The sequence below is a fragment of the Athene noctua genome, chromosome 2 (assembly GCF_965140245.1).
Source record: "Athene noctua chromosome 2, bAthNoc1.hap1.1, whole genome shotgun sequence".
NCBI lineage: Eukaryota > Metazoa > Chordata > Aves > Strigiformes > Strigidae > Athene > Athene noctua.
Window position 1 is genome coordinate 123,383,227 of NC_134038.1, and position 12,597 is coordinate 123,395,823.

The 12,597-nt window shown below is 34.3% G+C and overlaps 1 protein-coding gene across 5 annotated transcripts in view; it reads right to left on the reverse strand.

Moving 5' to 3' along the window:
- The window catches only part of MLLT10 (MLLT10 histone lysine methyltransferase DOT1L cofactor), a 130,964-nt gene that overhangs the window by 64,676 nt on the left and 53,691 nt on the right, over window positions 1-12,597 (reverse strand). For all 5 annotated transcript variants that reach the window (XR_012633204.1, XM_074900164.1, XM_074900162.1 and 2 more), the window contains 2 exons: window positions 8,367-8,462; window positions 1,236-1,491 (listed from right to left, as the gene is read on the reverse strand). Coding sequence is in view for 4 of the 5 variants with exons in the window: in XM_074900164.1 (XP_074756265.1) it covers window positions 1,236-1,491; window positions 8,367-8,462 (352 nt within the window). In the remaining variant the exon portion in view is untranslated. The remainder of the gene's footprint in view (window positions 1-1,235; window positions 1,492-8,366; window positions 8,463-12,597) is intronic.

Here is a 12,597-nt window from a genome sequence, read left to right on the forward strand (position 1 = left end):
TATAATTCAGACTAATGATGACTATCTTGTCAAGAAAATACCCTTAAATATGACATTAGGTATAAAAGAAGTCCTTTAAAAATTAGTGTTTTATCATTAGTATGCAATTAAACATTATTGATAATTCAATATAAAATACAATTTACATTAATACAGCAATTTTTAAATTATAAAAACATTGTTGGTTTGTATTTTAAATAAGTTACATCAACTTCACTTAATGTAGCTTAAAAGAAAATACATGCACATAGTAAAGATCTATTTTGTCATCTGCCATGAGCAAGATTTTTCTTTAAATGCAGGATTCCAGAATGCAAAATTTTGAGAATTTAAGCAAAAAACCACTGCAGTTTTGTTCAAGTAAAAAAGCTTGAAATATTGAAAGAGTTCTAGACAAATTTAGAAGTGTTCACTGCATAAACTCAAAGGAAGAGCAACATCATAAAGCAGAAAGGACAGTCAGCTACTTACATGCCACAGTAAAAATTAAGGGAAAACAATTAATTTCTATAAAATGTAGTTTGTTGTGTTTCAAAATAACATGTTTTTATTAGTTCAGTAATTTAAAAAACTTTTTTTTTTAATCTTTACCTCTGACAACAATGCCATAGTAAAATTTGCTTTTTTAAATGTATCAACAGTGCATTTAGTAGGTTTTAACATGTTCAAACCAAACTTTTTGTATTACATAAGGTAAATAAACTGTATATACTTGTCACATAATCATCTTATGCTTATGTATTCCAATGACAGAAAAAAAAAAAAAAAAGAGTCTTCCACTTTGAAGAAAATAATATATTTTAAATGTCTGTATCTTAAAAAAATTATTTAAGGCCCACTGTATCCTATACATCAGGTAGTCCAGTTTTATTCTAATATGTACTAATTAAACACATTAGGATTATTCTTTTAAAGAGCTAAGAAAGACCCCTAGACTCAAATTCATGTTACTTCACAGTAACTTTTCAGCACATGAAAAAAATTTATGGTTTCAGCAGTGAAAGAGAATAGCTTAACAGTCTAAACAAAAGCATCAGTTTTGCTCTTTAAAGATGCACAACCTTCTTTTTCATGTTATGACAATGAACTTTTCCCCTGAAAAAAGTTTTTTCCCCAAAGTAAAACAACATTCTCATTATTGAGGATAAAGGATGAACTACTTTTCAAGTTTTAAATACGTAAATTTTCTAATTCATGTCAAAGCAGAAGTCATGTTACAGCGTAACAATTAATACCTTGCTGAAAAGGGCTAGCTGCAGTCACAGTTGTTCCTGGATTTCTTCCAGCACCAGGCTTTCTTCCCCTCTGACCTGAGCTGTGACCTGCAGATTTCTTCCCTTTGCTCTCTGACCCTCTAGCCTCTGAAGACTCTTTTCCACTTGAAACGTGTGTAGAAACTTCCTGGAAATTTGCATTTGTAAATCGAGCTGTGGTATCTTCCAACCGCTTCAAGGAGCCTGACATGGAGTTGTTGCTAGTGCTTGTATATGTCTAGCATTTTGATAAGAGAGAAGAAATAAGATAAAAGAGACAGTTATGTCACACAAAAAAACTAACAAAGCAACTGTTTATAAGAACCCATTCTTTCAAATAAACTTAGAAGTGTTCAAATACTAAAGTAAATGGCAACAGCAGGAGTTCCATAAACTGACTTGTTAAGAATTTCAGCAAACTGAAGTGCATAAAACTTCATTTTGTGGGGGAAAAAAAAAAAAAAAAACCCACACATAAAAATAATGTCAGCTTTAGTTGAAACGTTTACTTCCTTGAGGTCAATGGATTAATCTCAAATCTATGGTTGCAAGTCTTTATATTCTATTTAAATAGAATATTGTTATTTTACTGCTTAAAATGATAAAGGATTATTTTAATGCTTTTCTGAAAATATTATTTTTGTGCAGTTTGTTTTGTCAAACTGGAAATGTTGTTCCATCATTGGTGGAACTGACTAAGGCTTCAGAACCTAAGAACTTGCATTTTTAAGACTTTACAGTCTCAACACCAAACCAAAAATCAACTCCAACAAGCCCAACTGCCCCTTATGTCTTCACTTCCCATCATCACACTAGGATTCCCTGCCATCTGAACTATCCCATTCAGCCACTTCCTTAAGTATCATCAAGCAAAGAAGACACACAAGATGGAGTTGGCCAAGACACATGCAGGAATCCAGCTGCCTGACAGAAAGGGAAAAATGTAACACACCCTTGAGCTCCCAATGCAGGTTTACTACTCAAGCCTCACCCATTCCCAAGAATTTCAGCCCTTCTCCTATACCCGTAAACTCTTCAAAAGGCTTCAGAAATTTTATCTCTAGGCCCATTAATTTTCCATTAAATTTTGTCAGAATTATTCATATTGGCGAACAAGTCAAAATAGGTTCACGGAACGTAATTAGATGGGCAAGGAAACTGCATGCACAGCATTAAGAAACCACACTGATATATAATGGTTTCACAATTAAAAAAAAAAGTTGTGATAGCAGAATTTTAGTATCAGAAAAAAGAAAAATAAAAACAAAATTAGGAAAAAGTAAGTAATATTCTACTGTTATTTATACTCACACCAGATAGTAAAACAGCCTTTTGCCTGTATAAAGTTTCTTCAACAAAATATATGGATCAAATTTAGAAGATACTCATCTGTTTAAAACATGCTTGGTTTGTTTTTCAGTTCTTTATAGAAAAGAGTTTATAATAGCATCTAAATTTATTTCCACTAAAGAGCACACAAACTCATGACTCAAAATTGAGCATATACATACATTTTTTCTTCCCTGACTGGGATGCTTGCTGAATTTAGGCCTACAGCAAAATATTTCTTCATCATTACATAAAGCTTTGTAAAGCCAGTCTAAAAAGTTTTCCATATTTCTATTAAAACAGCCAAGACATTTATATAGCACTTACTTTTCAGTTGCAAATACCAGAAGACAACTAAATATGCAAGCTTTGAGGAAGATTAAAAATTTTATCTATTTGCATACTGCCCTGTATGAATTATTATGAACTGCAACAAAAATCTATTACGGATTTTCTGAATAACAGTGAAGAAAAAACAGTTTAAATCTGTTAAAGCACAATGTTAAAATAATTTACCTCAAATTCCTATTACTACACTCGTGTTTCTAATGAAAATGGACCAATTCTAAGGTAAGTTTAGGAGTTAACTTTTTGAACCATTACAAAATCCACAAGTACACTCAATTTTCCAGAAACTGATGTGTCAACCTGACCTGAGTTAAGAAACAGTAGTTCAAATTTGGGTCATCTGAACAAAGGGTTTCAGACATGCAATAACCCAAGCCAAAAGTCATGCTTTTTCAAGGACCCCGGATTTCTGCTCTTATCCAAAACCTTCCTTTCCTAATTCTCATCTCCTATCCACTCAGTCAAATATTAATTGCAAGGATCATTCTCTATAGGTGTCAACAATCATAGTTTGATATTATCTAGTATCTCCTCCCCATTACTTCAGGAATTTTTAAAATTTGTTTTAAAGGGAAATAAAGAGTTTAACACCCATCTACAGACAGGCCAGAGCTAGGCAATGATAAGCAGGCACTAATTTGAATATACTGTGCAGAGATTTGGTTTGACTGCAAGACTAAGCTCTGCTCTTAGCAGATTTTGGAGAATATGCATGAACATCACAGTTCCGCTTCTGAAAATTTTGCTCCAACAGGTATTTGTGTTTCAGAAGGAGCTGTGAAGTGTACTGAAATCTACATGCTTGCTCAGAATATCTTGAACACTAATATGATGTAATATACCCTAAGCAAAGTATAACTTGGTATTTTTTTTCCAGATTATATTCCTTACTTTAAAGGAGTTAATCACAACAAAGTACCCTAAACCAGATACGCATACATCAATTGCTTTGAGAATCTACAAACTATACAATAGGATCTAACATAAAAGTTCAGCACAAACTTTAGATTATTAAGTTAATTGGTTCATACAATAACCTACATACCACAAAGCAAACCACTTTTCTAAAATGCTAAATTCTAAAAGACAAAGGCCTAACAGAAATGTCTCAGAAAAATCTTAATATGCCACAGCAAAGTTATATTATTTGTTTGTTTGGGGGTTTTTTGAGGTCAGGAGAATGAGAGTGGCAGGGAGCAAGGATCTCAGGACAGAGGGAGAACATCTTTAGTTATTTACTGACTGTCTTCAGCCTCTGCAGCTTCCCCCTAGGCTTACAATGCTGCCCCCTCCCAGCACATGCTTTTTAAATGGAATACATTGCACTAGGCTCCCCCCTCCACTGCTCATACTGTCATCAGTCAGTCATTCTCCTTCATTTCTGTACAGACCTCCCCCAAAAAGGAGACTGTCCTGATGCTGTCACCCAGTTCCATTCCTTGGTTTATTAGGGATGATTTGACTGTTTCATGAATGTTAATCCTCAAAAATCAATCACTATTTGCTAGTGCAATTACCAAGCTAACTCTGTGTGTATGAGGGTTCCTTTATGCTTCCCATAAACCAGTTAGCAGGTTTTTTTCTGAAAAGCACACTTTCACATTGCCAACTTGGTGCAGAGAGCTACTGTCATTTTTACGCCGACCATATATACCACTCTGTCGGCCCTGAATAGTTATACCACGCATCTGCTGCAACTCTTAGAACTTCTGGGAAAACTTTAGATCTACGGTAATGGTGCAATAATCTTGCTATACACATTACGTCCAAATGCTTGAGGAGTCTTTAGCCCCAATACAGATGTATAAGGTGGTACTCTTGCACAGAGAAGGGAAGGATCACGACAGGTAATCCTCCACAAAAACGCCAGATGGTAAGAGCATGGTCCAAGCAAAAAACAAAACACATACACCCCACAGCCCTGAAACACCACAGTGCTGTAGGGCAGTGATGTTCAGTCATTCCAAATAAGAGATTTCCCTACTCTTTTCATTCTCTTCTGTGCCCCACTGTAGTAGAATCTGAGCACCTCTCTTGAGAACCAGGTTGGGCTATTAATCAGGGTGAACTTAAGAGAGTTATCATTGTCATCTCTATTATTACAGATAAAATTCAGTCAGCTGTACTTTCTGTTTCCAGTTATCCTTCATTTAGTTATTGACTACAAATCGAATGCAGATACGATGTGTTGTGTATCTTTGTGTACAGCAATGTTTTGAAGTTTTGTTTTAATTAATAACACACACAAAAAAAGGAAGGACAACTGTGTTTTTCTGGATGTTAAACCATACATATTTTTAAACTCTCAATACAAGCCAAAGCTCAAAACCTGAGACAGAAGCTTTTATCAGGACTAAATATAGGGCTGAGGGTTCTTGACAACTAAGAGGAAGGCCAGAAGAAGAAAAGACAACTCAAATTCCTAAGTTATTCTAGTCCTCCTTAAAACATTCTGTATCTATACCCTAAAAGAAAAGTGAAAAAAATTTGTTAGTACATTAATCAAGGAATAGTTAAAAATTTCTTATTTCAAGCTTTTTTAAACTTAACTGATCCAGACTAAGCAGTGTTTGCTGAGACATTACACAGATGTGCAAAAACGCCTCTCAAATGGTATACTCAAATCTAAACACAGCATTTGGACTGGAACCTCAGTAAAATTTCTTGGAATTAAATTCTGTAAAGCAAACAGGCAAGCCAAGTATACTAATGCACATAGTGTAAATCCAGTTTATTCTGCAGCCTTTCATGAATCTATCTTAAGAAGCCACTCATCCAGATAAAAACATGCTTTAAGGCATCACCTGCTTAAGTGGTCATTAAAACTGTATCACAAAGGATTTAGGGTCTTTAAAAAGGAAAACCAAAATTCATTTCAAATTCCAGTTCCCCCCACAATTGTCCCCCAGGAACAATATGGTAGTAGAAGCAATTATATACCATAAAATAATGTATTCACTGCAAAGACAGACTGCTGTGAAAAAAGACATCAAGTCCAAATCAATTTAGACCATTCTATGTAAAAGGACACACAAAAGTAACATATTAATACAATATTCCGAACCAAATATTTATCTCAGAAGAAAATAAAGCTTGTTTTATTATTAAAATTTAGAAAGATACTATGAACTTATAACCTAGAAAAGCAAATGCATGTAAATGGTGTCAAAAGAACTTAGAAAAAAAAATTAAAATACAGTAGCTAAAGGAACTAGCCACAAAAAAATCACTTCCAAATATCCACAAACATAACCACACTTAGTAAGCTTATTAAAAAAACTGAACACCCATTTTCCTGATAATCTGAAGCATTGTAAAAAGAAGGTAGAAAAGTAAGTAGATAGGTAGAAAAAAAACACAGTATGCAAAAAGTTAAAAAAAGAAAACTAAAAGGACACATGTTGATTCTTAAATTCAACAATGAATACTTCTGGTCTGGTTTAACTCAGCTATAATTTAAATTCTAGAATTTATAGAGAGTTTCTGTTCTCCAGTATTTGCTCTAGCTCTACCTTGCTACTAACCATAGGAATTGTAACTTTTTTTTTTTTTTTTTTTTTTGTAATGGTATCTATTTAGTGACTTTTGAGACTATAAAGAGGTGAGGTTTAGGTATTCAAAAGAACGCAAAAATATTTAAAACACTTTCTAAATGCTATAGATTTAACTACGAAAATATATTTGACTTGCTATACATTCATATGTAATACACTATCAATTAACAGTAAGGCCAACACCTCAGCAGGATTTTCATTCTTTATTTTGATTAAATAGAGGTCTGCTAAAAATGAGATTTTACTCTTGTTCGCCTTATGAAAGTGTACACCATTGAGTTGTAAATCTTGTAATTAGGAAAAGTCAATGGAAGTCAAAGCAATTAGAAAAGAAGTTAGCAGAAAAACAGACTCCACCTGTGTCTTCAGCATCAAAAGCGTATTCTAATAAGTAGGACTCAAAAATAACCAATATTTCAATATCTTTTCTTTCCTTTTACATAAACATACAGTAATACCACTTTTTGTTAAAACTTACGATGATGATTAGACAAAGTACAAAAGGGATGTAATTCAAGAAAGGTAAGATAATACATAGCACAAAACCTAAACAAAATTTGTAAAGTTTAAAGGAAGTTACCACACAAGAAGCCTCTTTTACAGGCTATGAATTTTATGAGTTGTCTCAGACTCAAGAGTTCAGGACATAAAATGAAATAACAAATTACGTGGGCCAGTCAATACTATTCAAAGAGTTCTACAACTTAATTTCAATAAAAACTGTCACAATCATCTATTGCAATGTCTAATCACTCCTAAATCAAACAGCAAAGTGGCAAATTGACCCTACTTTTTTTTTCTTTTTTTCTTTTTTTTTTTAATAAAGTTATTGGGAGTTTCAGAAAACCACTGTTATCAGAAGCATGAGTCACAAATAATAGGATGTTAACAGCTGCACATACTCAAATTAATAATCCTACTACTGAGAATGAAGAAATATCCAAAGCATACTAAAAAACTAACTTTCTCAATGGTGATAATTGAAGTTGATACCACTAGTTGAGGGAATACTTACAGAGACTAGAGAAAGCTGGTATTCAATTGTTTTATCCTGTCCTGACAAGGTCTTGGTGTATCATATGCAAATAGACACATTTGTTGAATATTAGATCTCAGCAACCAAACTACATAGAGCTAATAGAAGCTTCAGCATCTTTGCTAAAGAACTCTCAATGTACTCATGGCTAATTAATTCAAACCATGATTTTCTAACTTAGATGTTAACATTCTCACATGAATGGGGACAATGTTTTCCAACTCTGAAGTCGGAAAACCCACTTCTCAATACTGCTGCCCACTCTGTAATGCCATCATTAGTGTCTTTTTTTTTTAGTGGATAGTGAAAGCGATTCTTGTAGAGCACAATGAGAACTGTCGTTATTTAACCCTTTACATTGTCCCTTGAGTTAGGTATTTGCTAGCACATTAATAGGAAGGAAAGACCACAGAACTTAAGGGAGCAGACTGCTAAAAAGGCAACGTGATGTTACAAGTATATGAAGCATAAGCTGTAATTTGGTAATTACCAGATTCAATGCTTACATGCTCAGTTGACACCTCAGCACACATAAGTGAATTTCAACTGAAAGATTTTCTAAAACTTCTGAAATTATTAAACACAAGTGAACGAAATAAAACTTACTGGAGTATCAGTGGCACTTGACTGGAGTCACTGAATCACTCTTCAATTACAAAACTCTAAGCCTTCCTCAATATGATAAAAAGTATTTTAGGATTTTAGGTTACATAAAAAATACCAAATGTACTTGATAATTACAGAATCTATGCCACTATGAAGTGCCTCTATACACAGTGGAATGGTTACAATATGAAATTTCAAAGTAAATGTAAGTGGAAGAGGAGGAAAAAGACACTGACTTACTTTCTCTGTAGTTACAGTAAGAGATGGAACCAAGGATGGTGAGGACTCCGACTGCTTCTTATATTTTTGCTTGTGTTTATCTTTCTCTTTATATTTCTAGAAGTTATAAAAGAGAATATAACCTAAGTTCAGCTTTATCTTTAACATAGCCCATTTTATATAGTATCAAGCATTATCAAAATTTGAGACAGTAATAATATCCTGTGCTATTTTAATGGAAATAACATTAGTGTTTTGAAACTTTTAGAATAGAATTTTATAAAAGCAACTCAAGTATTTTTATTGCCTTTCAAAGTACACAAATTGGAATTCTTCAACTATAGCCAGCATTTATTAATCCACTGTTGTTAATATTGTTAATATTATCCATCTTCCCAATAACCAATTAATCAACAAAAGAAACTGGATTAAAAACAGAGACATGGCTTCCACTTCAGAGGTGGTCCTGCATTTCTCCCAAAATGATTTCTATCTTCCTGCATGTCTGCACCTGCACAGTATTTTTTGTTGGGATACTACTATAAATTAATGCAAGGTTGTACCTTTGGCTACCCTACTGACATCTGCATACATAAGAATGTGAAATTCGATTTAGATTTCATTCCCAAAAAAGTACATAGTTTATGTAACAAATAAGTATCTTCCATGTTAAACTGAACAAAATACCAAAAGCTATACAAATCAAGTGTGCTTTCTAAAGAGACTAAGAATTTATGTTTATGTTAAACACAACATGAAGCACTGACAGTGTGAATGAAATTGTATAAACAGAGATAAAATAATTTTATTAACCAGAGCCTTTAGAGTATAACAGAAGTCTTCCATACTGGTAGAAATCAATTCTCAGAGGATTACTGAATCAGACCCAAATTGTATTTGTTTAAATAATTCAAGAGAAATTTAGAAAAGGAAAAAAAAGAAAAAACTAGTCTGACAAAAGAAACAATTCAACTTAGAATACAGGAGGAGTTCGGTATTTTTACCAATTTAATCAAAAACAAGTCTAGATGGTCTCTTCTTCCTTAGCATCATAACATGGTTTATCTAGACAGCCAAGGTCAGCAGATGCAGAGAAACTGCAGGTGTGAGAGAAGTTATTTGTAAGCTACTGGTACTAAAGTATTTTGCTTCTTTAAGTACATATTTGTGGAATTTTTGTGTAATCACACAAAACTCTGCAGAAGTGTGTAATCCATGGCTATTTTTTCAGGATGAGTGCTTCAAGAGAAAGCTACCAGAATAATGCATACATATGGATTGACACAAGGGGTTTAAAACTCCCACTGAGTAGTTTGAAAAGATGAGGAAGGCAACTTTAAACACATTAAGTCTGAACAGCCATATGAAAACTCAGTAACTGTTTTGAATCTTAAAAATTATCCATACTGGTCTTCCTCTATCAAAATTATTATCCAGACCCTCAAAAGAAAACATAATTTGTTCACAGCAAGTGCACAACCACTCTCGCCAAGCACCAGAATGAGATGTAGTATGTGCATTATCTATTCAGGTATCACACCAAGCATCAGCTTCCTATTTCAGTCCCAATGGAAGAAATATCAGACACTTATTCCATGGAATCAGCTTGAGAGAATAAGAGAATGGGTTCTCAAATTATCTAATAAAGTAGAATCAGTTCATTGACAATCTAACTGCAAAGATGAAAGCAAAACACATTTATCTCTACAAATACCAGCTGAATGACTTAGAGATCACCTTGTTGCTAACCAGCCCCAAATCCATTTAACTAAACTTATAACCTAATTTTGTCAGGAAGAAAATGCAGTTTAGACAAGAAATTCATAAATACAGTACCAAAGTTATCCTCACCAAAGTATCATGTAAAAATATACTTGCTAGAATACATATGTAAAGTCCTTTTGATTCTTGCACACTTCTTAAAACTCAAAGGAAGGTCCAAGAGAATTCTTTAAAAGTCTGATGGGGGATTTCTAGGTTTGTTTTTTTCATACACTGAAGTGATCTTGGCTTTTTTATCCAGTGTGCTGTTTTCATAACAAAGCGTGCGAGTGTCATAATTACAATATACACCATAAGGCAGGATTTCAATTGTTTACAACCTAATATAGACTTGTTGAGGGAGTTTTAGATCAGGAAGAATGTTGGGGGTGGGGGGGGGTGGGGGGGTGTTTATGAGTGATTGTTTGTTTTGGTCTTTTTAGACCTGCAAAATACACATGAAAGAAAAAAAAAAATGGACAGGATGGATTCAAGTGCACTGCATAGTCTTTTCAATAATTTCTTAGATGCAACAGTCCAAAAAGTGGTACTCATACTGACAGAAAACAAGCAGGGATCAAGAGAAAACAGAAGCATCTACACCAAGACTGCTGTGTTATCCATCAAACCTGTTAATCCAAAAGCCTTTCATCAGTGTCAGTTACCCAGTTTACTATATCATCAGTGTACATGTTTATCTAAACTCAAGTAACAAGTTCAGTTAACCCCAAACAAGCCCCAAGAAGGAGGTTATGAAATGGAAATCTATTCGACTGCCTGAGTTTCTTTACCTTTCATCATTTCACTAGGAAATTCAGATCACCCTAAAGAAACTTTTTTATTTATAATTTTGGAGCCAATTACTTCAATGTGCTTTAAGATGAAACTCCACACCAATATCAGTAAACAGTAGGAAACACTTTAATGAACTCATTTTACAATCTCTTCTCTTGTCTTTCTAGTGTTCTTTTACTTCCAGTGGTAATTTTGTCGGAAAAGCAAAGAAACATAGAATTCTGATCAAAGAACAGTCAGGAGGACTTCAAATCACATTCTGTAATGTACTGAAATCACTTTGATAATAGTCTCAACAGAAAAGGATGTGTCAAGAAGAAGAAAATAGGGATACAAGAACAGGGGGAAGGGAGAGGGCATAAATGACCAAGAGCCTGGAAAGAATATGCTTTAAATTCTGTAAAGTGAAACATCAGCAAACATCAAATTCTTCTCCCCGATCCAAAACATCAACACAGAGTTTGCCAGGACAGCTTACCAAGGTTACAGCTTACCACTCAAGGCCACTGGAGGTGTACCCACCCAAAGGCCTTTTGCTTTACAAAGATCTCATCCACAGGAGGTCTGCTGTCCTTGACTTACATTCCCTCCTCCTTTTAGGTTATACCTCCTTTAACAATCTCTCCTCTTTCTTTTTTTCTTTTTTCTTCCTAAGGAAAGTTCAGAAGTCCTACTTCTGAATGTGAATTGACTCCAGATGCAAATAACATCAAAAAATTGGAGAACATTTCACTGTAGGAAAACCTTTGAAAGGAATGTCCAGGTTTTGCACTGGTAAGAATAAGAATTTCAGCAACAACCTGCTGAGATGAAGAGACTTAGCTCTCACAAAGTGACTCCTTGCAGTTGCACCCTCTTCTTCTCACCATAAAGATGCATACAAAGCATAATAAGAGTTCTGAAATACTTTTGGATCCAGAAAAGGAATAACAGGGACATGAATTCCCACAATATTTATCAAATATGACAGCTTTCAATCAGGTCTGTATCAAAGGACACACAAATTAGCCCTCTTCCCTACTGCCAGAAAAACAAGAAACAGTTGTCCCTTCACAGACAGCTCACTGCACACTTCACTTTTGTAAGACCTCCTCTGATCAGCCACAGCTCAAAAAAAATGCCAAACAAAAAACACAAACAAACAAACAACTCATAACAGTAGCTCATTAAGATAAACAGCCATCCAGAAAGACCCATGAAAACCCATCATTCTAGGGAAGGTAATGATATCAAATGTCAGGCCTTTTACAAGCTGTACAGTACGGAAAAAAAGGGCAGAAATTACTCTTAACAAGGACCGAAAACAGTATTGCTAGTAAGTGAAAGCTAAGGGAGCCCTGAGGGCAGGCAGAACCCATGTATCCCATCTATATACTCAGACTTAAATTTTTTAAAGATTCATAGGCATGAGTTCAAATGTTTCAAACATCTGTATTTTAAGATAGTTACAGAGCTGATACACACAGCTACATTCGGTAAAAACAGGCTTTAGCAGAAGAAACATTCCAAGGAAGAACATGTTAAAAAATACAGAGCAAACTACAAAATTGACTAAAGAAACTTCAATCTTGGTTTACAAATAGGGTATAGCTCAACAGACCAGATTCAGGCAGCTCTTGAAACCTTTCTTACTGTAAGAAAAACAGGGCTTGATTGCCATGCAGCCATTGGGTAAGCAGCTGCCACATCATTCATC